This window comes from Phaenicophaeus curvirostris, chromosome W, assembly GCF_032191515.1.
Source record: "Phaenicophaeus curvirostris isolate KB17595 chromosome W, BPBGC_Pcur_1.0, whole genome shotgun sequence".
Lineage (NCBI taxonomy): Eukaryota > Metazoa > Chordata > Aves > Cuculiformes > Cuculidae > Phaenicophaeus > Phaenicophaeus curvirostris.
Window position 1 is genome coordinate 2,676,647 of NC_091430.1, and position 26,210 is coordinate 2,702,856.

General features: G+C 40.0%; 1 protein-coding gene across 1 annotated transcript in view; it reads right to left on the bottom strand.

Annotated features, from left to right (window-relative positions):
• Positions 1-5,043: 5,043 nt before the first annotated feature.
• The window catches only part of KCMF1 (potassium channel modulatory factor 1), a 64,808-nt gene continuing 43,641 nt past the window's right edge, over positions 5,044-26,210 (bottom strand). The window contains exons 3-7 of the mRNA XM_069879769.1: positions 22,413-22,552; positions 16,625-16,726; positions 13,239-13,416; positions 7,001-7,280; positions 5,044-5,661 (exon numbers count right to left, since the gene is read on the bottom strand). Coding sequence (XP_069735870.1) covers positions 5,409-5,661; positions 7,001-7,280; positions 13,239-13,416; positions 16,625-16,726; positions 22,413-22,552 — 953 coding nt within the window. The 3' untranslated portion in view covers positions 5,044-5,408. The remainder of the gene's footprint in view (positions 5,662-7,000; positions 7,281-13,238; positions 13,417-16,624; positions 16,727-22,412; positions 22,553-26,210) is intronic.

Genomic DNA, 26,210 nt, shown 5'->3' on the forward strand with positions numbered 1-26,210 from the left:
AAGAATAGCAGAATAGAAGCTGCTCACACTTAAAGAATACACAGGATGACAGTTGTTTAGCTAAAGCAACATATTTCTATAAGCCACTATGTAGGAAGGGGGTCTGTTGCTAGAAGATTTCTGATAAGCAGGACAAGTCATCTGGAGCTGTGATAAGAGTGGAAAGCAACACTGATAAGGATGGCAAGGATTCGGAGAACACGCGCACAGCTTGAAGTTTAAGGAAGTTAGGACAATCGACTTCATCCCCGAGAAGACACTGCACAGGCACAAACAGGAAGAAGACTCTTCTCAAACTCATTATAATAAGAAGCAGGGAAAGGTTATGAATATGTATAGGTGTTTTTGGAATATGTAACAGTTTACTGTATAAAGTCAAGACAAGTTGCCACGACGGGCAGGCATGTTTTTATTGAGAAATAATTCTCCCGTGCATCTCAGTGCTGAATAAATATACCTACTTTATAACTTTATAAGTTATAGAGTCTTGATTCTGCGTGTCAGTTTCCTAGTGATGTCAGTTACCGGGGCCCCAGGGAAGCAGCAGACTTCTCTATGAGGAGGATCTGTCCGACAGATCGGTCATCTGTCTTTTCTTCCACGCAGAGGTGGTTGTGATGCGGGGAGTAGGCGTTTCTGACCTTGATGACACCTCTGGAGTAGATGAACCATCTTCCACATCATGAACTGACTGACCTAGCACATCCAGAGCTTCATACCTATTACACAGTGATCTGAGGGGGCAGGGTGGGCAAGGAGGGCATTTGTCTGCCACCCCGAGTACGGATTTGCCTCCATTCACTCTTCTCCTTTGGGCTACTTCCTGAGGGCTGGCAGGAGGAAGACACAGACATGGCATTTCATTGTTCCTGTCTTTTTTTCAGTGTTTGAAGAGAGGTGGGACTGTTTACACTAGAGAAGAGAAGGCTGGGGGGGGTGGGGTGGGGGGTGGCAGTGATGTCTCATCAACGTGTATAAATACCTGAAGGAAGACTGAAAACAAGGTGGAGCCAGGCTCTTTTCAGTGGTGCTCAGGTGTCTTGTCCTGACAAGAGGCAATGGGCACAAGCTGAAACTCAGGAGGTTCTGTCTTAACGTCAGGAAATGCAAAAAGTTTTCCTCACAGTCACTGTGAGGGTGACTGAGCGCTGGAACAGGTTGCCTGATGGGGTTGTGGAGTCTCCCCTCCTTGGAAATATTCTAAAGCCACCTGGACATGATTCTGTGTAACCAGCTCTAGGTGGAGCTGCTTGAGCAGGGAGGTTGAATCAGATGACCTCCTGAGCTCCCTTCCAACCTCAACCTCATGATTCTATGAAAAGCCAGAAGCCCCAAGAAGAAATGCATGCAAATGTAGACACTTGGCTTTTGAAGCAAGCTACAGTATCCTTAAGTAATCTGTAAGAGTCCACACCCTTAAATAACACACACAAGATAGGTTAAAAAAAGGCTCTAATTTCTTTCAAAGACAGAGGGAGATTTACAAGTTAAAGCTACTGCCAAAGCTCACAATTCGACTTCCAGCCTCACTGCATGTTAGATGAGCAATTATGCTGGTCCCTTTTGTGCAGAATCACTATGAAAACATTACCTTTGTGCGCTGAGCCCAGACTGCTGAGCACATCCCATGCTCAGTTTGCAACCCATCACTTTTCCATCCAAGAACCAAATCTCATCCAGAACAAGCATCACGTTTCTTCCCCCACTCATTTCACAAAGTATTTGCTAAGGGATAGACTGTCCTTTCCCTGCTTCAGCAGTAATAATTTTGTTTCTCTTAATAAACAGGAACAATGACCCAATCAGAGCCAATACTCTCAACTCCAACAAAACAGAAACGCTTCCAGTAGGTGAAGCTGGCAAAGGCTAACAACATTATAGAAGTGAGAGAATCAAGACTCTCCTATGGGAAGAACAAAGGCTCATTTCCAAAAGAAACTTTCCAGTGGAAGTAGTGAAAGTTATAAAGGCTTTCTACAGAGAGGTTTAGTACATCTCAGTCTCCAGAACCAATTAGAATACTAGTAAAATGTAGTTAAACACTTCACCTCCTGGCCATCTCATTATACTAATTACCTCCAAGTCCCCAGAGATGTTTAAGTTAAAATGCAATGTCATTCTGTTTGATGTTCTACCCAACTCATGCAAATGTCTGGTTCTGGCACAGTACCAAACAGATTAAAAACCTGGTTAAATCTATTTAGTCTGAATTGCACCATACATACTAAACATTAAATACCCACAGGCACCTCAAGCAGGACTTGTTCTCCAACAGCTTCAAAAAAGTTCACACCTCTTTCCATTTCTATATATGAATATGCCCTTATGTCCCCAAAAGGGATCATTTTTGCAGCACTTGTAAGCTCAATATCAGCATTACACTAAGGACAGCTACAGTGCTTTCAGTCAGCACAGAATGCAGGTAAAAAGACCAAGCTGATCTAACAGTTTCACTGGTCTCCAGAGCTAACATACACACACAAACGTCAACATCCTCACACAGGTAGAATCTTATTTGCCATCTTGCAAGACTCAGTCTAAGGGCGCGTGGGCACCCTACCCTCCTCTGCAAAATTAAACACAACTTCCATACTCCATAAGGCAACATACAGATTCTTGGCTGATTAAACAGAGGAAGAAGCAGCAAGTCACATCTGAGTTCCAAGGTGCAGATTCATAGGAGAATGCACCAAATTCCAGATGTGCTCTCCATTCATAGATGTAGACTCTCTGCAAAGACTGTAACAGGCTGTGCCACATTTTGGGTAAAACAAACTTCTCTCACACAAATGCACAGTATTCAACAGACTTCTTGTGAATGAAAGGTATGTCAAATGCTAGAGCCCTCTTCTCTGAAGCAGTAATCGTAAGGTAGGTAATTATCATAGAATCATAGAATAACCAGGTTGGAAGAGACCCACCGGATCATCAAGTCCAACCATTCCTATCAAACACTAAACCATGCCCCTCAGCACCTCGTCCACCCGTCCCTTAAACACCTCCAGGGAAGGTGACTCAACCACCTCCCTGGGCAGCCTGTTCCAGTGCCCAATCACCCTTTCTGTGAAAATTTTTTTCCTAATGTCCAGCCTAAATCTCCCCTGGCGGAGCTTGAGGCCATTCCCTCTTGCCCTGTCCCCTGTCACTTGGGAGAAGAGGCCAGCACCCTCCTCTCTACAACCTCCTTTCAGGTAGTTGTAGAGAGCAATGAGGTCTCCCCTCAGCCTCCTCTTCTCCAGGCTAAACAACCCCAGCTCTCTCAGCCGTTCCTCATAAGGCCTGTGATATTCCCTCCAGGCTTCCCTTGAACAATTCTCAAAGGCTATTTTCACTATAGCCTACAGCACTATGAAAATAAGCATCAGTATTTTGAAAGCAACAAAAATATAATTCTGGGGAACATTCTTTCAATGAAGAACACTTCACTGCAAATACTCATTAGTGCAGTGCTACAACACTCTCCTAGTTGCTGTTTGGCATTATTTCTAAGCTAACAAAATCTAACACACTTGTGATTCTTAGAGGAGTTAACACAATAACTAAATTTAATTTTAAATGTAAGTCAGCAGATACTCAGATTCTAATGATAAACATGGACAGTAAGTTTGCAGGCTTTCCAAATGCTTTATGCAAAAGCAGAATGGAGTTTGCAAACCCTACAATGTAAAAATCCTCAACAGACCAGCTATGTATAGATTTAAAGAAAATATTCATTAAGATACTGTTTTTAAACAAGTCTTTTCTGGAAATTCAATTCATGTACCTATGAAGTTATAAGATTACATGCTTAATCACTGCTACATGCACTGCACAGAATATGCACTTGTAAAAAGTGTTCATGTAAATTACTCAGGGTTTTGCCATGAAATGCCTTTGAATACAGTTGTGAAGGACAGTTTAATTCCAGAATTTCTTCTATAGCTATCTGGATAATATATCATCACCAAAGAATCAACTGAAGAACAGTCCTTAAAATGCTTTGTTGAACTTAGTCTCTTTGTAATGTGCAGATGTGTCCGAAAAGACTGCAGTTTATTTTTTTGTTAACATCCTCAACAATCAATTAAAAAAAGAATCTTTATTGAGGACATATCACAGTTCTTTTAGGAGCATCATCAGGTTTTTAAGCCTAATTTTCAGAAGTTGTGTGCATTTTTATCTTTATAAGCTACCTTTACATTCCAAGTAACTAAAGCCTTGCTGTCCCTTGCTTTGGGGCTATTACAATAATCCATAGAAAAAACCCTATAGGATTAACAGTATTGGCAAATAGGTAGCATGATTCAATTAAAAAGGCTTTATTTTTTATGTCAGAAATATAAGGCAAAACCCCAATAAATAAATTGTAACATATGGAGATATCTGGGAAGTCAAATCCTCAAGCTCTCCTGATACTAAGGAGTCTCTGCAAACTATGAAGTAAATACATAAATAAATCAAAATTATAAGGAATGTGAAGGCTTAGAACTAAGACAACATAATCCAGGTTAAATCCTCCTCCCCAACAGCGAATATATGAATCATTTACACCTAAATAGAGTATATTTAATACAAAAAGGAAAACTTTAAAGAAAGGTGATCAAAATTTGGGTTTAGGGCACACAGCAGCCCTTTGTGGTAGATTCCAGTAGTGGCCCTTGTTTTTTGTCTCCTACAGATGAATAAAGTTTAATTCCACATGGTTATGATGTCTAACGGGGCAACATAGTGGTCATGATACAGCAAAACATCACGCTCTGGAAGCAAAAATATAGTCTGCTGCAGAGTTTGCATTAATATGCAGGGAGAACACATAAAAAGGTCATTGGTCATGTGTAACTACTTCGTGGCCACAAACCTTTTTATGTGTTCTCCCTGCATATTAATGCAAACTCTGCAGCAGACTATATTAGCTAGTGAGCATTTTTTTTTGTTGTTGTTGTCACATTACCTTTGAATAATGGGAAAGCTTTGGGGTTTTATATTTTTACTTCTTGTACTTACATTTTTTAAATGACAAGGTCACTAAAACTCATGCACACTGCAAAAAAAGTCATGCAGTAGTTAAGGTAAACCATCCAAGCAATTTTTATTCATTAATATTCATAAATACACACAGCAGCTTCATTAGAGATTTTTCATGTTTTCCTCTTGTTTGAATGTGGATTATTAGGAGAGCTTTTTGCATGTCAAGCTATAGGATGCAGAGCTTCTTTCTCCACCCTGCAACCTATATTTACCTGCTAAAAGTAAAAATTGGTTAAGTGGAAATGATTATCGTATATATCTTTGCTCTCTTCCATTGAATGTATACAATGTAACAAGAGTGACAGACCTGAAATTACAATCACCAAAACAAACCCAAGATAGTTGTCCACTTTCATTGGCAAATACAGCACAGACGACATTGTCTGCAAAGTGGGATGCCATCAAAGAGGAGTCTCACTTCCTTTATTATTCTCTTTTAAATTTAGGTTTTCTAAAGCAACATCTAGAGGCATAATATCTACACAGCCCATAGCACCAAAATCAGCAATCTCTCCCCGTTCATCCTCATCTGAGGAGGAACTTTCTTCCCGCATCAAAGTGGACAGTAGAAGCTCTTGAACAAACAAGCTGTGGTCTGCCCATTCGCTTTCTTTTGACTGACGCTCTGCTTCTGACATCTTAGGATCATTCAACCTGGATCGCATCATAGAAAGAGAGAAGACAGGCTCAGTAGTATCATCAACAAAACAGGCTTTCACTAATGGCCTAAAGAGCTGGACTGACACATGTTGAATAACATCTGAAAGCCATTTCTTTGAGAAACAACCTAGGTACTGCTGCACTACTTTTGACATGTACAGATCTGACAACACCTGGCTCTCCTGATGCAAGGATACAGACATTTAACAAACTTGTTCCTTGATGCTTCAAAAAAACTTCATAGAAGTGGATTCTAAGGCTGAAGGAAATAAGTAGCTATTTCTGAAGTTTCTTTCCCTTCAGAGGGGTTTTTTTTTTAAGGGGTGTTAAAATTCTCTAGTCATCCTTTAAGTGTTCATTTTGTCCCCAGGACATTTTCTGAATGCAAGCATGACACAAAATACATTGCTACACACATAATGCCCAGAGATTCCCAAAGCACAGTACATCATTCACTCCACTTATCAGTGCATGCACCATCACCTAATAGAAGCAAGGAAATTGCTTGCTCCAGTTCTGTCCTAGCTCACAAGATCAGTGACTGACATTTGCAGATACTTTCATTAAAGTTATTATTTTAAAAAAGTTTTGGATTGAGATAAAAAGTTTTGATAAAAATCAGCATGACAGCAATAACTTGTCCCAACCCAGCTTTCTAGATACAAAAATTGTGCTTTCTCAACATCTAATTCAAACATGCACACACCCTTGAAACCAGAAAAATCAATATTCTAAACCTCTTAAAAGAACTAGAATGAGAGTGGGCAACTCTTCTATAGCAGAATGGACTAGATGATCTTTATAGGCCCCTTCCAACTGAACTGCTTTATTCTATAGAACTCTAGGATTTAACTATACTTTCTGAAACAGATATGTATTTTGCTTATTAATAGCATATTCATTATTTGTTTTTTTCATCCAAAATATATTATATATATACTTCTATTCAAGCTTCAGCCTTCATTAAAGATTCATTTCCTATTAAGTAAAACTACCTTTTAAGTTCTCTCACATTATCAGCATAAAAGTTTGAAATATATTGTAAAGGCTCTTGTTTTATCAGAAGTAGTAAGGGTAAACAAGCACAGTTTACCAAAGTAATATCCCTTATGTTTCTCTTCAAACTGAGAAACAGCAAGTAATATTTGTTCATTGTCTAGGAACAAACACACAGCAGGGTTGAAAAGGAGATGTTACAAATGCAACAAAAGCATAGTATTTTAACTACAAACTTCATTAGGGACCTTGCAGTAGTTTCACTGAACTCTATGTCCCTAATAGGACCAAGGAAAACACAAAATGGCAGAAGAATTAAACTCACAGAACAATTTACCTTGTAAGAAGAAACTGGGAATTCTGTATAGCCTGCTGATTGTTTTCTGTGTTAGATGTATTGGTTGCTGCTATAGATTGTGTAAGAGTGGTGGGGACACTACTTGTGTTAGCGCGTCTAGTTGCATTGCGTGCAGTCTCCAGTTGTTGTCTTGCTGCCTGTGCATGCTGTCGCTCCAACTGCAGTTGCATCTGCAGCTGCTGTAACTGAGAAGCAGAAGGGCCAGAAGAATTGAGCTGCCCTGCAGAACGTCTCACGCCTGATAACTGAGATAAAAGCTCTGCCAGAAAAGAGAAAAGTTTCTAGTGAAATCTGCTTAAATACATATCACGCAACAGCATAAATATGTCCTGAATACCAGTATATCAATTCCTTTGCTTTCTAAAACCTTTCATCAATGAAATTAATGAACAAGTTGTATTGATTTGAAAAGCTTCATGGGTTATCCATTACAAGCATCCCACGTCTCAAAGCCCACAGAGTAAGGAAGCTTAAGAATCATCTAGATTAAAGAACTGTGCATAGATAGGAAAGTCAAAGCTTAAAGCTTTTTAAACCAATAAGAGTCAACCTATGGTGAATACCATATAAGCAATACCCTGCTCAAACATTTCTCTAAAATTTTATCTTGAAGTCAAAATAGTTATTGACTAAGCAACCGCTTCAATTCTGACTTGTTAGTGGCTTTATATCCTCCCATGCACCTTCTACGTATATTCCAGAAGGAAGCTGTGCTGCAGAAAAGACAAATATTAGAGTATTGTTTCACACATTTTTTGAAAATATTCATTTCATAAAGGCTTTTCAAATGTTGCACTATATGAAAAATATTTGACCATAGCAGGAGTTTTTTGCAAGACTTTTGACCTCTGCTTAAAAAAGAGAAATTCTAATGATAAAAAATTGAATAAATAAGTCTAGCCTGGATTCCTTTCCTCAAAAGTTCAAGACTGACAAATTCTGTCCATGCTAAGCATTTCTCAAAATAAATGTCAATAATAAGTTACTGCACAGTGATTTACTACAGATTATATTCCACACAAAGTTGCGAGTATTTACTTTGTTGTGTTTGATGCAAGGAGGGCAGTAGTAGTAGATTAATGAGGGTTGGATGGATAGAGGAACAAAATAAAGCTGCTAGTTGTTATTACAGATCATTAAAAAATTCCTTCCATCTTACTTTCAAGATATAATCCTTTGAAACTAGGCTTTTCTTAGGGAAATAAAGCACAACGCAGTAGCTCTTTGGATCAGGAACACTTGGAATGCCAACAGTAAATGCTCATGTCACTTTTAATGGCACAGCTAATCACATCAAGATTGACTATCAATAAAATTTCATTTTACTAATGACTGATAACCACCACAAAGAGAAAAATAAATAAACAATGTTTACAGGTCTGTTACAAGCACAAGTTCTAACTTCTGGTAGTATGTACTAATTATACAAAGGAAGACTTATAACACTGTCAGGTGAGACAGATGTATTTATCCTCACTGTTTGTAAGATCACTGTGAATACAGCTTAACAGAACCCTGGTAGCAGATGTGAATTTGAGATGTGGGCTTGACACGACACTGACACACATCCAGGCTGCACTACATTCTCTGAATGCAAAAACCTTATTACTTCCACAAAAAGAAAAAGAAAGAAAAAAAAAAGAAAAAAAAAGAAAAAAAAAAGAAAAAAAAAAGAAGAGGGACAAGCCTCAAAGGAATATCATTTTATTACACATGTTCCTAAACGGGACGGCCTTGTGAGGCTGAAACAAACCAAGGCAGCCACTTCACATTACCTCGGTTGAACTAACACCCACTGTAATGGTAAGAGGAAGTCTTGCACTCCAGGACACACAACCAACCTCCCATCTTGCACCAACATTAGTGCTTTACAGACCCATGACCTAACTTAACTCACTAAGATGACAGAAAATTTTTTATCCTCTTTTGCTGGAATATTTTTAGTACTAGGAGTACAGCCAGCAGGTCCTGGGAGGGGATTCTTCCCTTCTATTTGGCACTGGTGAGGCCACATCCAGAGTGCCGTGTCCGGTTTTAGGCTCCCCAGGACAAGAGACACATGGACATAATGGAGCAAGTCCATTGGAGGGCCACCAAGATGATCAGGAGGCTGGAACACAGTACATGAGGAAAGAGTGGGAGAACTGGATTTGTTCAGCCTGGGAAATAATAATTTGGAAGATATCTTATTGCTGTCTGAACCTACCCAAATGGAAGATACAGAGAAGACTATGCAAGATTCTTCTCAGAGGCATTCAGCAATAGGACAAAAGTCAGACAAGGGAACATGGGAAATTCCTACTACATCCAAAGGGGTTCATTTTTTATCCCCTCCCCGCTACTCCCTTTTAAAACATGAAGGTTTTTAAATACTACAACAGGTTGCCCAGAGAGGTTGAATGAGGCCTTGAGCAACCTGACTTAAATAGACCTCCTTTGAGAAAGGAATTAGAAATAGACAATCTGAAGAGGCCATTCCAAACTAATTTTTTCTATTATTTTTCTGCCATATCAATGAGTTAAATCAGCTCACAGAAGGCCTGAAGAGCAGTCAGCACAACAGAGGCAAAAGAACTCTGCCTACAGAAAAGGGGTTGGAGCTGCAGCTTCCTCTTTCAAAAGCAATGCACTCTTAAGTTGGTTCACTGCCTCTCAAGGAATCATAGCCTAACGATAAGAAGCTCTAGTTTAAACATTCATGTCCTTTCAGGATCTGAAGCAAAGGCAGATAATAGCCGGAACTTAGATAAGTGCAGGAAGTTCCTGAAGTTTCCCTGACATTTATCATTTTTTACTATACGAGTGTAAAAGTACTTACAGATTATCTTTAAGGTCCCTTCCAACCAAACCATTCCATGGCTCTATGGTTATATCTGTAAATCCTAAAAACATGCCCACATGTATCAGAAACGGCGTGACCAACATGTCCAGGGAGGTTATTCTCCCTCTGTACTCGGCACTGCTGAGACCGCACCTCGAATACTGTGTTCAGTTCTGGGCCCCTCACCACAAGAAGGATGTTGAGGCTCTGGAGTGTGTCCAGAGAAGAGCAACAAAGCTGGTGAAGGGGCTGGAGAACAAGTCTTACAAAGAGCGGCTGAGAGAGCTGGGGTTGTTTAGCCTGGAGAAGAGGAGGCTGAGGGGAAACATTATTGCTCTCTATAACTACTTGAAAGGGGGTTGTGGAGAGCAGGGAGCTGGTCTCTTCTCCCAAGTGACAGGACAAGAGGGAATGGCCTCAAACACTGCCAGGGAAGGTTTAGGCTGAACATCAGGAAAAAATTTTTCACAGAAAGGGTCATTGGGCACTGGAACAGACTGCCCAGGGAGGTGGTTGAGTCACCTTCCCTGGAGGTGTTTAAGGGACGGGTGGACGAGGTGCTGAGGGGCATGGTTTAGTGATTGATAGGAATGGTTGGACTTGATGATCCAGTGGGTCCTTTCCAACCTGGTGATTCTATGATTCTATGAAAATTCTTTGAAACCTGACCAAAATGTGACACAGAAATCAAAGGATGTCTTGGGTTGGAAGGGACCTTTAAAGGTCATCCAGTTCCAACCCCCCTGCCATGAGCAGGGACACCTTTCACTAGAACAGGTTGCTCAAAGTTCCATCCAACCTGACTCTGAACACTTCCAATGATGGGGCATTCACAACTTCTCTGGGCAACCTGTCCCACTGTCCCACCACACTCATTGTAAAAAAATTTTCTTCCTTATGTCCGATCTAAATCTACCCTCTTTTGAGTATGAAACCATTGTGCCCTGCTTTAACAGGTCCGTGTCTTTCTTGCACTGGTGACCCCAGTTGGATACACACTGGACACGACCTTGCACTTGGTCTTGTTGAATTTCATGAGGTTCCTATGGGCCCACTCTTCACTTCAAGCCTGTCAAGGTCCCTCTGGATGGCATCCCTTCCCTCTAGTGAATCAACTGCACCATTCAGCTTGGCATCATCCGCAAACCTGCTGAGGGTGCACTCAATCCCAATGTCTACGTCACTGATTAAGATATTAAACAGTATTGGTCCCAGTACAGACTCTTGAGGGACACCACTCGCTACTGGTTTCCACTTGGACATTGAGCCACTGACTGAAATTCTTTGGATGCAGCCATTCAGCCAATCCCTTATCCTTCTGACACTACTTGTCAAACCCATCAATTACAGCGCTCCAGTTGTGCGATTCATCCCACCACATTTCAGCAAGAGCAATTAGATCATAGCTTTCTAGCTGCACAGTGGCTTCCAGCTCCTCCTGCTTGTTACCCATGCCGTATGCATTGGTATAGAGGAGCTTCAACTGGGCTATCTACCTTACCACCTTTTTAGAAGAGCATACCCTAAATCCTTTGAGGCATTTCACAGGTGTTTCCCTGTTGGTTTCCAATACCTCAGCAACCTCTGGTTCCTGTCTGGTGCTCAGAACTCCATCTCCCTCCTCTACTAAATCTAGTTTATAGCTCTCCTTATAAGTCTGGCCAGCTTATTGGTGAAGACCCTCTCTTGCCCCACTTGTTCAGGTGAATCCCAACAGATCCAGCTTCTCAAAGGTATATCCATGATCACAGAAGCCAAAACTTCGAGTATGGCACTAGATGCAACCATGCATTCACCTGTTCAATTCATTTCCTCTTTTCTGTACCACTTCCTCTGACTAGGAGGATAGAGAACACACTTGTGCTCCAGATACTTTCAACATTGCTCTGAGGGACATCTAGTCTCTTTTGATGGTTCTAGGTTGCCTCATCACAGTGTCATTGGACCCTATGTGGAATAGTAGGGGTGGATGATAACCTGTAGGGTTCACCAGGCTCAGCAGCCTCTCAGTGACATTACAAATGCAAGCTCCTGGTAGGCAGTAAATGCCTCTAGAGAAATTGTCTCAATGGCAAATGGGCGCTTCCATGCTTCTCCATAAGGAATCTCCATTTATTAATACTTTACGTGCTTCTCTGGTAGCACTGGTTCTAAGGCGGATTGATGGTTTGATCAACTTTTCATGGTCAGCTTTTCCTGGATCCTGTCCAATACTCATGTGCTCTTCGTTCTCTAACCTCAGAGCATTGTCTTTGTTATGCAGGGGCACTTTAGGGAAAGTTCTCCCTTCTGCCCTGAGCAGAGACTATGGTCCAGTCTCCTTCATCTCATGATTTACTTGTGTCGCTCAGCTTGAGGTTGAACTCAGGCTTACCTTCCCCTTGCAAAGCCTTAAGGCAGGGCTGTCACTCAGCTCTATATAAAATGCTTATTTAAATACAGTTATTTACAAATATTAAACTGTAAAAAGATCTCCTAAAAATCAGCAAGTCTGTCATCCGAACTGTAATCTGAAAATAAACTGAGCACATTTTAAATGTCTATCAACAGCATTCAAACTGAACCAATTTCATCTTGATGAACTCAAGTACAGCACTTCGTTTGCACTAAAAAAAAATAAAACTCATCTCTAACCTCTATGCATACAGCAAATTAAAGCTAGATGCATTGAAGTAGGTAATGGTAGTTAGAAACAATTACATTCAAAAATGCATACATACATATCATATGAGAAGAGGCTAAGAGACCTAGGACTCTTCAGCCTGGAAAAGAGAAGGCTCAAGCGGGAGGAATCTTATCAGTGTATATAAATACCTGATGGGAGGGAATGAAGGAAAGGGAGCCAGACTCTTCCCCTGACAGGACAAAAGGCAATGGGCACAAATTAAAACAAATTAAATCCATCTGAATACAAGAAAACACTTTTTACTGTGAGGGTGGTAAAATACTGTAAGAGGTTGCCCAGAGAGGTTGTGGAATCCATCCATGGAGATACTGAAAACTTGACTGGACGTGGTCCTGGGCAACTTGCTCTAGGTTGCTCTGCTAGGAGGGAGTTGGACTAGATGATCTTGAAAAGTCCCTTCCAATCTCAACCATTCTTTGATACCATCTGTTGACAGGTCAGTCATGGGAATGAGCCTAGAAGTCTCTAAATTTAAAAGCACAAGCTAAAGGGCCAGTGTTTTTCATTTCAAAAGTTCCAGGTTCAATCCTTGTAGACAATCCAATTAAGGATACTTTTCATCAGTAAACACCCATTAATTATGTCCTTGGGAAGCATATATATATTTTTTTTTCAGAACACGGAAAATAAGGCAACTGTTATCATCTCAGATTTTTTATTCAAAGTCTATTTAAAGACTCTCAGCTAAAATCAGTGGTTACAGCTCTTACCAGCTATAGGATCCATGGTTTCTCTATTGCTTGGAGAATAAGAACTCTGAGAAGATGAAAGCCCACCAGTGGAACTGCTAGTAAAGTGCATGTTTGATCTACGTGCACGGGGGCCTCCCAAACCGCGGCCTGGGTGAAACATTCTACGTACGTGCCGAACACCACTAGATTCATCATAATCAAGTAGTTAAGAAAAGTCTTTTGCTATCAAGTATTAAACAGCAAGAACATTTACTAGGTGGAATAATCAGGCAACACGCTATTCCTCATTCATAAAACAATGATTCAACTTTACAAGTATAATGCAATCATAGCTATGGTGCCAGTTCGACGACCTATAGATCTGAACCCAAGGCATCCAGGGCTGCTTGCACCAAATTAATCTTTCCCAGGATTTTTATCACATCTAAAAAAATGTCAGGTTGGACTTCCTGCCTTCTGGGTCAAATTTTTCTACTGGGTATTTTAAACTGATGATGCATATTCAGCAAAACACGTTACACAGACATAAGGATTTTAACATCAAAAACAAGAAAGAAGGGTATTTAAATATTGAAAAGAGCACACAGTAATTATTGCATTTTATAATTTTATGCAAGGAATTTCACCCACTCTGGTCTTCAAGGAACCACAGGTCAACAGAGGATTCAGCACTTCTGTCATACCCCTTTGCTTCATCTTCCCTCTCTTCCTCCACACAAATTCCATTTGCTCCAATTATGAAAACAAGCCTGTTCACTTTCTTTTTTTTCACACATTTCTTAGATGTCTGTAAAAGCTATGAATTTAAATATAAGGTTTTTCATATGTACTAAGAGACTACCAGCAAGTCATTTAAAGATGATCTTTCCCAGAACAGTGTTAACATGAGTCCTCCCAAGACAATCTAGCTAAAGTTTCGTTTTATCTTAAGAAGCACTAATGCAATTAACTACTGAGCTAAGAAATAATGTACTTGGACATATTTTATATTTCCAGTTTCTAAATTAGTAGCTTTAGTTCATCTTATCTTCAATTTTCTTATTTTCAAAAATAGCATGTTTATCACTTGTATAAAATCTATTATTTGTATCAGGCTGGTGCCCAATGTACTTATCACACAACGTACAATTATGGTATAGAATTAATTTCCTCATGATATCACCGAGTTGAGAAATTTAAGACTGAAAAATAATTAGACTTCTTTTGGCAAGTAAGAACATCTGGTTACTCTTTCAAATGTATTATGCTATAGAGCATAAAAAAATTCACTTGCAGGGTTTGGGCAGGGGAGGAAGTCTCCCTTGTGACAAAATATAGTCATCTAGCACAGACTGTTTTTTTCCTCCTTTGAATCTGTTGATACTGGATACTAGTAGTAACAAAACATTATCACCAATATTTTGCTGACTGACTACTGCTCTCATGCAGTTTGGGAAGCTTTCCATAGCTACATCTGACAGATAAATGTCCCCATTCTGGGATTTTTTTAAAGGAAACGTGGGAAATAAGATAACTAGAACATTCTTAATATAAAACCTCTGAAAAAAATCCAGCCTTGGTCTCATTCAGAAAAGGATCTTAGTATCTTGCTAACTGCACCATTCAGTGTTTTAGAGATAAACAACATTAAATACTAGTTAAAAGTATACTGATGTCTCACCCAACTATTCTGGGGTTGGAAAAACATTTGTAACTCTTAATTCATTGCAAACATATACTGAAAACAACCAAGGTAGAACCATTTACATGGTCAAGACTAAAGTAATGTTTTAAACAGTAAAACAGTTGAAAATTGTTTAAGAAAGGAACTGGAAATTAAATAACTGTCCAGAGTCTCCGAGGATAAAGGTGATATCTTGCAGAGGCTGCACAGGATCCTTCACAAGGAATGCGTGCAACAGCTTAAAAAACCCTTCTAACTGCTATATAGAAGACAATATCCTTTCCTAAACTGCTAGCGACTGGGCAGGGGGAAATCTCTTGCCCTTTTTCTTCTGTTTAGTCTTAGCTGTAAGAAAACATGAAATAGCACCCAACATGGAAAAGCTAGTTCAGAAAAAAAAATTCCCTATCAAGTTTTGTAGACTGGGCAACACTGTTAAAGCAACACTGTACAAAAACTTCCACATGCATTTTCTATAATTATTTATAACACAGTCCAATTTATAAAGCTCCCTCACATCAGTTTTGTGATGACTGACACTGTGGCCTTACTCAGGAACTGAAAAGATGATTTTGATTTTTCTAGCTCTTATGTAGCTTGCAATAAACACACATTTCTCAAATAAAAGCTATCTGATGTCACTGATGTGGGAGGGGGAGGAAAAACTCCAGAAGCTGAATTCTAATTCAACATCTCATCCACTTCAATAGGAAATTTATTTGATTGTGCAATTGGGACTGACAATTTAAATACTAACAAATGTAAATGTAAAGATAAATACAGATCACAACCAAAATAAAACCATTTCCTCTAATGTTGCTAGTAGTGGATATAATGAACTTGAGTTGTTAGGTCTTTTTATTTAAGAAGCCCTGAACAAAAAAGGCATTATCATATTACACTAGGAGTGTATTTTTTCAGATGAGATATAGAAAGATAAATAATTTATAGAGATCACTTAAAAAGAGTTTTTCATGATAGCTTATACTTCCATGAAGTAAGAGTAACTTCTGAAATTATGTTTTAGGTATTTGCACAGAATAAAACCAAGCCACATTACTATTCCTAAGACCAAGTAATGTAAAAGAAAATTGTACTTAAAGTGCAAAGAAACTGACAGTTTGAGATCTTTGGTCACTGAGAGTAGTTACATCACTACAATCTGCAGATAACTGAAAGACAGCCCTAATCCCTAGGAAGTCTCCTGATAGCTTTTCTAGTTATATCTTAAAAAGAAGTCAATAAATAACATGCTGAAACTACCCTATTGAAATATGGTGCTAAAACTAATTAAACACTTAAAATCACTCAATTCCAGAGTTCAAAGCATTCTCTAATTTACTGCTTTTCAGTCTTGTAATTATCTATAATACACTACTGTATCTGGATTGCTGCTGTCTCATATACAAAATGGAATCAAAACTAATGACCATGATGGGCAAAAACTGCTGTGCAGAAAGCAGCAGTTGTGTGTCAAAAACATCTTTAAAAGATTTTGCCACCAGGAATAAATCAAAACCACACACTCGCATTGTCAAGCTACATCTAAAGCCCATTCAGTCTGACAGATATAAATATATACACATAAAAAAATCAGACGTACAGATCCCCTATAACTAAACATCAATTCTAAAAAATAAGCAAAAGTGATGTAGTCACTTGACTACAGAAGTCAAAACAAATATTTACAGCTATCATAAGGAACAGTCTATCCCTTTTCCCTCAACTTAAGAAAGGATATTAAATCTCTAGGAGCTCTGTGTTCCAGTGTAAGATGAGCTGCAAAGTCATCTGTGACGTGATTAGGATCCCCTCCAGGTAATGCTGCACATATTGGACAAATCTGAAACAACAAAGTAAGAAAAAAAAACCAAACACAACCAACTTTACACAAATCACAAAACACATAATTCAGAGTTGATCATTTGATGTGGATTTTTATATTTTAAATATCACATTCTAATCCCATATCTTAACAGCCACAGGTTTAAAACAGTAAATGTGTTCAAATGTAGCTATTAATTTTAATATTTTTAAGACCAAATTTTCCTCATAATTATCCTTTTTCATAATACCATGGAAACCAAGAAGGAAAATTTTCAAATCCTATCTACAATGTTTCAGTTTTCAGGCTTGTCTTTATGTGTCAATTCCAGCATAGACAGCAGGTCTCATTACACAGGCTTACTGTTTGTATGTACCTGCATATGATATTATCAAGTTTATTTACTGCTCTTTGAATCCCCAAGCAACTTCTCATTCATCTCACCAAAGAAGTGTAGGAAGGAGAATGAAACCAGATGTGAATATTTATTAAAGTATCACTACTGAGGCCACCCACTAAGGTAATGTTCAAATAGAGATTTGACAGAGAAGAGAAGAGAAACTCCTTATACCTATTAAGTATTTTGGGAGATGGCATTATAGTTTTGTTCTTTCCTTAAGCGTAAGCACACATTTTAAAAAAGTCTAGTAAAACTTACTGACATAGCAACCTTCATTTATTATTTTTATTTTACCTCCCAATAACTTTGCATTCACTTGAGAGAAGTGTGCCTTAAAAGTCCTTTGCAACAGTTTTGCAGGCCAGCTTTAAAGTTTTACAGACCACAGGTTAATAAGCCAGAAAGGAGAAAATTCCACACGGTATGTTAGGATTAACTATTCTTCTAGGGATATCAACCTGGACTTTACAACTAATAAAACTGTAAACTAGGGCGGAGATCCCAGACTGGGAGGGGTGAGGAAATCAATAGAACCATACAGACCGATGAAGAGACATGCAGGGGGGCAAGGGAGAGGAGGGAGGGTAGACAGAAAGTGGACCCGATCTCATGTAAAACAGTTGGTCAGTATGTTTGTCTGGCTGAGCCTGATCACCACAGTCTGTCCTGTCTTCTCATATCTTCTAATTAAATTTTAACAATCTCTCTGCATAATCTCTCTACCCCATGTGTATGTGTACTGCAAGGACTAAGTGCCAGCTATTGGTGAGACCTGTGTATGTGTGAATGAAATTTGGTGCCAGCTGTTGGTGAGACCTGTGTATGTGTGAATGAAATTTGGTGCCAACTACTGGAGTCAGACTGGGGCTGTAGGCGCCCCTGGGGCCTGTGGTGTCAGCTACTGGAACAAGTGAGGGTCCTGGCATCAGTAGTTGGAGGGGCCATAGCTCTCTAGACCTAGGGTAGGTACTGCAAACTTTGTGCCTGGAGTGCTAGCTAGTAAGGGTGCTATCATGAGTGGATTTGGTGCCAGCTATTCCAGTCAGATCAGGGGTGCCTGTACCCCTGGCCTGTGGTATCAGCTACTGGAGCAAGTAGTGGTCTTTGCCTCCAGCCACTGGAGAGGGAATGATGCATGTCCCAAAAAAATCAGCTAAGGGGGCAGAACAGAGTGAGCAAGAGGCCCAGCACTGGTGCCAGCTGCTGGGGGAAAGGGTGAGCGGGTGTCTACATCTTCCCCAAACCTGGTGTACGTGTGTATCAGCTAACAAACTTCAATCTGGACTAGCTAATGAATAGGGAGGAGCTTCAAGTCTAGGCAGGAGTATGAAGCAGGCAAGGGGCTGTGCTAGTATGCACAGGGGGACTTGCAAATGTGGAGTGCCTGTGGGATGAGTGCATTCATGCTTGTGAGTAAGCATCAAGTTGGACTAACTGCCAAGTAGGAGACCAGTAAAGCAGCTAGGAGTGCCTGGGATCCAGGCAGGGGTACTGGACAGACAAAAGGGGCCATGCCAGTAACTCAAGGGATCACAGTGAATGTGTGTGGGCTTGTGAATCTATAGAGTATCATGTGTGTACCTTTACTAGTGACCTTCTATCCCCATCAGCTGAAGAGGAAGAAAGGGACTTGGCTGCCAATACTTATGTTTTATGCAAGTCCTATATGTAGGTGCTGTTGAAGGCAGCACTGTGTCTGTGGTTGTCTGTGTGATGGGCCATGTTACTGTCCTCTGTGTATGTATGGGTCTCTGGAATACATGCTCAGCTTTAGTGGCATCTGCATCCCTTAGCCTATGCAGAGGCCCCAGGTCCCCAGGCTAGGCTTCAGCAGCTGAGCAGAAGGGAGTCCTGGGCTGGATAAGGCAGAGACACTCTTAGCATTCCTTAAAATATTTAAAATATTTACTTTGAATGAAATCCAGAAGATGATTAAAAAGCCTTAAGCCAGTTGAGCTCCAAGCATTACAGTTGACTCAACAATTTCTAGACCTGTTCTCTTATTATCACTACCTCCCTACTTATACAAGTATACTGGCTTTGGCTGGGATAGAGTTAATTTTCTTCATAGTAGCCCATATAGTACTGTGCTTTGGCTTTGTGACCAAAAGATCGTTGATAATATACCAATGTTTTAGCTATTGCTGAACAGCTCTCACACAGCATCAAGACCTGTCTCTCGCACTGCCCCAACAGCAGATAGACTGGGGATTTACAAGAAATTGGGAGGGGACGCAGCTGAGACAGTTGAGTTCAACTGACCAAAGGGATATTCCATGCCATATGCCATCATGCTCAGCAATAAAAAACATGGAGAAGAAAGAAGGGGGGATGTTCAGTTATGGTGTTTGTCTTCCCAAGAACCCTGCTTTCCTGGAGATGGCCGAACACTTGCCTGCAAATAGGCACAAGTGAATTAATTTCTTGTTTTGCTTTGTTTGCGTGCACAGATTTCACTTTCCTTATTAAACTGTCTTTATTTCAACCCACAAGCTTTTGCACTTTTACCCTTCTTATTCTCCCCCTACCATCCCACCGGGTGTAGGGGAGGAAGTGAGCAAGCAGCTGTGTGGTGCTTAGTTGCCAGCTGGGGTTAAACCATGACCAGTGTTTTTGGCAACTAACATGGGACTCAAAGGGTTTGCAATGACAGATTTGACCAGAGCATATTAGAAGGAACATATAATTATTATAGCTGTTTAACTGTTGCTGACCACAATATTGACTTATCTGGACTTATCTGTTCTTAATATTAGTTTATCTGATCTGTGCCATGCGCCCTTTTTTGCTGCAAGTTAAAGACACTTTGGATTGAGAAGACACCAGAAGACACCCCATGGCCAACAGAGCCAGTTCCAATCAGCTGCCCCTGGCCAAAGCTGAGCCAATCAGCAATGTTGGTAGTGCCTCAGTGATAACATGTTTAATAAAGTGTAAAAAAGCTCCCCAGCAGCATCTACAAGAGAAGAGTGAAGAAATGAGAGAGAAATCACCCTGCAGACAGTAAGGTCAATGAAAGAGAAGGAGGAGGTGCTCCAGGCAACAGAGCAGATATTCCCCTGCAGCCTGTGGAGAAGATCACAGTGACACAGGTTGTCCCCCTGAAGCTCACTGAGCACATCAGAGCACATATCCACACTGCAGCCCTTGGAGGACCCCACACCAGAGGATGTAGATGTGCCCTGAAGGGAGCTGCAGCCCACGGAGAAGAGCCCACACAGAAGCAGATTTTCTGGCAGGAACTGTGATCCCATGGGGGACCCACACAGAAGCAGTCTATTCCTGAAGAACTGCAGCCTGTGGAAAGAACCCCTGTTGGAGCAATTAATGAAGGACTGTCTCCCGTGGGAGGGACCCCATGCTGGAACAGGGGAAGAGTGTGAGGAGGAAGGAGTGGCAGAGATTAAGAGTTATGAAGTGACTGCATTCCCCATCCCTCTGTGCTCCTCAGGGAGGGGAAAAGGAGGTAGAAGAGTTGGGAGTAAAGTTGAGCCTTGGAAGAAGGGAGGAGCGGGGGGAAGGTGTTTTCAGATTTGTTCTTATTTCTCATTGTCCTACTCTGTTTAATTGGCAATAAATTAAACTAATGTCCCCAAGTCAAGTCTGGTTTGCCCGTGACAGTAATTGGTGAGCGATGTCCATGTCCTTATCTTGAGCCATGAGCTTTTTGCCATATTTTCTACCCCTCTTGATGGAGAGGGAAGTGAGATAGACCAGCTTGGTGAGGACCTTGCAGCCAGCTAAGGCTGATCCACCCCACCTGGTCTTTTCACTTCAGTTTAGTTGCTGCCTTACTAAATCTAGACTGAATCCACTAAGTGTGACTGAGTAGCAGAAAACTAATGTCTTCATTCTGAAACTTGATTCAAAGATGATATCCAATGGCATTTCTTACAATTTTCAGAGCTGCAACCCTAAACAACTTCTACCCAAATATTGTGTTTTCTTTGTTAATCGCTCTTCTGAAACCTAATAGCAACAGTAAAAATCATCATAATGCCAGCCATGTCCATCTGCACTTGCCCTGTATTGCTGATCATTATCCTTGATCATTTAACGGAGAAATAATAATTATTGAGGTTTTAGTTCTAAAAATAAAGAAATATACACCAATAGTTAATATGTTCTAAGACCAGTCTCAGAACAGGTTGACCAATTTTACCTGCTCTACTACTCCTTAACATAAAGCCCTTAGCAGGCTCCTAAGGAGAGATTTTCCTTCCCCCACATAATTTCTGAAGAAATGAAGAGAGCTTAGAGATCAGAACAAACAAGTTCAAAATCATGAGTCATTTCTCCACAACATAACATTTTAATAATTTTCCTCAAGCATGCACATTTTTATAGGAATCTACAGCAAAAAATAACTAGACAACAGTTCCCCGAATGTCCTTCTATAATCATACATTCCTCAGGCATAAACAGCATACGCACACACGCGAATATATCCCCCACTGCTGGAAAGATACCTAAACTTCTTGGTCAAGAATTTAATATAGGATTACTAACATATAATAGTTGGCTTAGTGAAGTGGGCTTTAAAAATAAATATAAAACATACCCCTGCACCATAAAGGGAAATCTAAAAACAGGGCTACAGTCTTTTCTGAAAAGAAAGTAGTCTGAACAATAAGCAGTGCAAGCATGTAGTTTCTCAACATTGTAATGAAGGCTGAGAACAAACCATTTCTAATAGTATCAAAATCCAAGTTATTTACTATTTTATCATTTACATAGCAAAGAAGTCACCTCACATTTTGGAAAAAAATCAGACCTTCTGGCACAAGCAACAGTAACATCTAGATATAAAAACTTGAGATCAGAATGCTTACTGACAAAAAAGAAGCAAATCAGTTGTTCCAGTAGTCTATTATACGATGTAGAATTGTTCTGCACCACTACTGTTGAAATCATCAGGAAAACCAAGTGGTAGGAGGTAAAAGGAAACAGCAAGGGCCACTTTTTATAAAGTCAATATATTTGAAAGCTCTTTATTTTTACAAGGGTTTAAACCCTCTCATTAACACCAGGATTTAGTGGCCTGCATAGCAAGGATCCAAGGACTCAGCTGCATAACCCTGACTTGGACTGCTGAGAGCAAATCTGTAGGGAGGTAAAGGCGATGTTGTAGGCAGATGTAGGAACGTTGAGTTGAGGGAAAACACCAGCATAGGGTGTATGTATATATGGTACATACCTTCCTAGTCAGCATTTAAATCAACACAAGAAAAAAATATATACTAATTTCCTGGAAACTTTCAAATATTTTCATTGTAATTGAAAAACAATGCTGAAGTGGCTTACCACCTCTGTTGATGTTTCTGCGTGTTCAGAAGCAACATGTTCTTGAAGAGACGTTTCCGTATAACCCATCTTTCCACAATAAGGACAAGTAAAGGACTGTGGCTGCTCTACAGAGAAAGCTTCACCACCATAATACAAATCTGGAAAAAGATGATGTTTTAGGAGGGGTTATTTTCAGGCAGCATAGCTCATTATTTTATTTATACAACCTCTTTATATATACACCTATGTGCATGTAATCATTGTCAAATTCATTCATTATTTAATCAAAATAAGCATTTTAATTCTGCACAAAGTACACATGCCAATATTATAAAGTTGTTCAATGACTCAACTTCCAAAAGAATAAACAGACTACACAATTTTCACTAGCAAACAACATAACTTTCTAATATTCAGGAAGAGCAAATCTGATGGTTCTGCCAAACCATCACTTTTCCCCAATCCTTGTTTTTAATGTAGGTGAGCTTGTACTACAGATAAGATCACTATAGATGCACTGTGCTCTCACAGCCTTAACTACAACAAATCTATGCTAAATATTGTAATTTAAAATGCTTCAGTAACACCAGCACACCATATGTTGATATTGGTATCATAGTTGAACCAGTGTTTAACAATAAGGGGAAATTTCAGTGAAGCAAAAGTAGCAAGCCTTCCTCAAGCTGCTAATTTAGCAATTAACATGAGCCAAACTGATCATGAAAATTTAACAAACCATGCTAAATTTGTACTGAACTGCATCATTCCAAGAAAAGTTTCCTTCACTGCTTATAGAGGAAGAGCACTAAGATGATGCTGAGGCTCAGAAGGCTCTCTGAAGAGGACTTGATGGCACACTAAATTAGATTTCAAGCCTAAGGGTATTTAGGTTGCAAACCTCCTGGCACTCATCCAGAAATACACTAGCATTCCTCAGACAAAATCAGTATTTCAAGGAGTCAATTCAGAACTAAATGTAACAATTTGTCCTTGTAGATCAAGGAAATGTATTACTTTAAGAAGGTGCACAGAAGACAGATGAATTTTAATAACACATTTTCATACAAGTGCAACTAAAAAAGTTGACATCATAGAAGTAATATGATGATTTCACATTGATTTGAACTAAAAAGTTGAAGAAATTGGATGCTGACAAGCTTTCTCCCCTTTTTTTTTTTACTTTTGAGGTGGTACTTTAACACTGATCAATAAGCTTCATTAATCAGAACAGTATTACATTTAAGGCTACTGCATCTTCTGTTTTGCTTCACATTTTCTAGCTAAAAAGCTTCCCAAGCCCTCCAGCTAGGTACCCTGCCAAAAGCATTAAGAAACAGTGCATATCTCTTTATTTACAAACAGGGGGAGATAAATTCAGATAAAGACGTCTTTCATACAGACTAACATTTTGCCAATCACATTTTTTAATCCTGCTTTACTGGAGTGATCTAATCCCAACAAGAATTTTTGTTCACCTTATTTAGAACTCTCTAACAGAAGCTTCCCTTTTCAATAAAAATGCAGAACAAGAGACACGTTTGCTAGAGTAAAACGTAAATTTAGCAGAGTCTAGGAAAAGTTGTCAATTGCTTCCATATAGCGCATCATTATTTCAACTGTTTTGAAATATTTCAGAGTATAGCCATGACCAGTAGCAAGAAACAGCATGTTCTCCATTTTTCTTCATACAAATTCATCAGTTTCTCAGTGTTCAGATACAGAGACAAGTAAGGCTTGCTGGGCTAACTACTTGAGAATTAGAAACACCTGCTGGATCTCACAGAGACCCCATGGGAGGGATTAAGTTAATTCATCCAGCAGTAGCTGGACATTCTGTTGTTGATACCACATACCAAAGCCATGAACACACACAAATGATGAAGCAGATTACAAAGGATGTGATTTTAGGCCCAGTTGTTAACACCTAATGCTGCCAACACAGCTGTCACTACTTGACTTAGCAAGATATGCAAGACTAAATGGATCATCTTCTAATAGTTTAAGACTGATAAAGCCTCAATCTACCCAGACCTCAAACTTGGCACTTTAAAGCTTAACTTCATGTAAGCTCATGTTTTTACAAAAAGTATCTGGAGAATTTTTGATCTTATACCCTATATAAGCACCTGAGCTGGACTTACACTGGGGACTTAACAGAATTAACACAATATAAGTTCTTAATACAATTTTCCAGGAAAGTTATATTACTTTCTTTGCCTAGTCTAACCCATTGAAAATGGCTGGAATATTGAGGAAACAACATGCTTTCACATAATACAAGTCATAAAGCATGCTAACAGCTTAGAACATAGAGTTTGTGGCTCACTGCCAGCAATTCTTTTTCAGGAACACCAAAACTAGGAAGTCTGCTCTGAACTTCTACGCTGTTCTAGCAAAAAGTATAATTTCTACAGAGACCACTAGATATGCACATCCCTATTCTTTAAATAGACCTTTGCAATGCTGTTTTGTCCTTTGCTATGACAGCATACCAATGTTTGTGTCCATTCAGCATTTTAAAGTTTATGTCTAACAAGCATCTTTTCCCAGCATCACTCTAGGTACTGAAGAACAATACAACTGTCAAAATTCAGAATTGCACCTTCCTCATTCAGAAGGAATACAAGATTGGGCATTGACTTACAGAAGAAGTGAGCCAATGAGGCTCATAAACACAAACACGGGTTAAACTGGAAGTCACTAGTACTTCTTTTAACTTCCAACAGTGTCACCTGAGTTCCTATACTGATACAAGTCTCTGGAAATTCACGGTCATGACTAAAGCTCCTCCAGGAACCACTCATTAATATATATTTCAGAGCATTTTAAGTCACCAAGTGCCCACCAAGCCCTTCTCACTCTCCCCCTCCTCAACAGGACATGGGGAGGAAATAAGATGAGAAAGCTCATGTGTCGAGATAACGACAGGGAGATCACTTACTAGTATTGTCATGAACGAAATAGACTCTTACTTGTGGAAAATTAATTTATAGCCAATTAAAAACAGAGTAGGATGGTAAGGAACAAAGACCAAACTAAAAAAAACATTCCCCACCCCTTCTTCCCAGGCTCAACTTAACTCATGATTCTTGCAACCTCTTCTCCTCCAAGCAGCACAGGGGGATGGGAATGTGAGGTTGCAATCAGTTCATAACACTTCATCTCTGCCGCTAATTCCTCCTCACACTCTTCCCCTGCTCCAGTGTGGGGTCCCTTCCGCAGGATTCAGCCCTTCACAAACTGCTCCAATATGGGCCCTTTTCCACAGGGTATAGTCCTTCAGGAACAGACTGCTCCCAGCGTGGGTCCCCTATGGGCCACAGATCCTGCCAGAAAAAAATGCTTCTACACAGGCTCTTCTCCACAGGCTGCAGTTCTTCCCAGAAGCCTGCTCTGGCGTGTGTTCTTCCACAGGCTGCAGTATGGATATATGCTCCAATGCGGTCCTCCAGAGGCTGCAGGAGACCCTCTGCTCCAGTGCCTAGAGTACCTCATTCCCCTCCTTCTTCACAGACCTTGGTAGCTGCAGGGTTATTTCTCTCATGTTTTTCTCGTTCTTCTCTCACAGCTGCTACACAGTGTTTTTTACCACTTCTTAAATATGTTATAACAGAGACGTCACCAGCATCACTGACTGGCTCAATCCTACACTGGGACAGCTTCTGATGCCTTGTCACAGAAGCCACCCCTGCAGTCCTGTCGTGTGCCATCCCCTACCCCTGCCACTACCAAATCCTGGTGTATTGGGTTTACATGACAAGTATTCTTACAGAATTATACAAGTGCACACTAATTTCATTAGACATCCAAGCTACC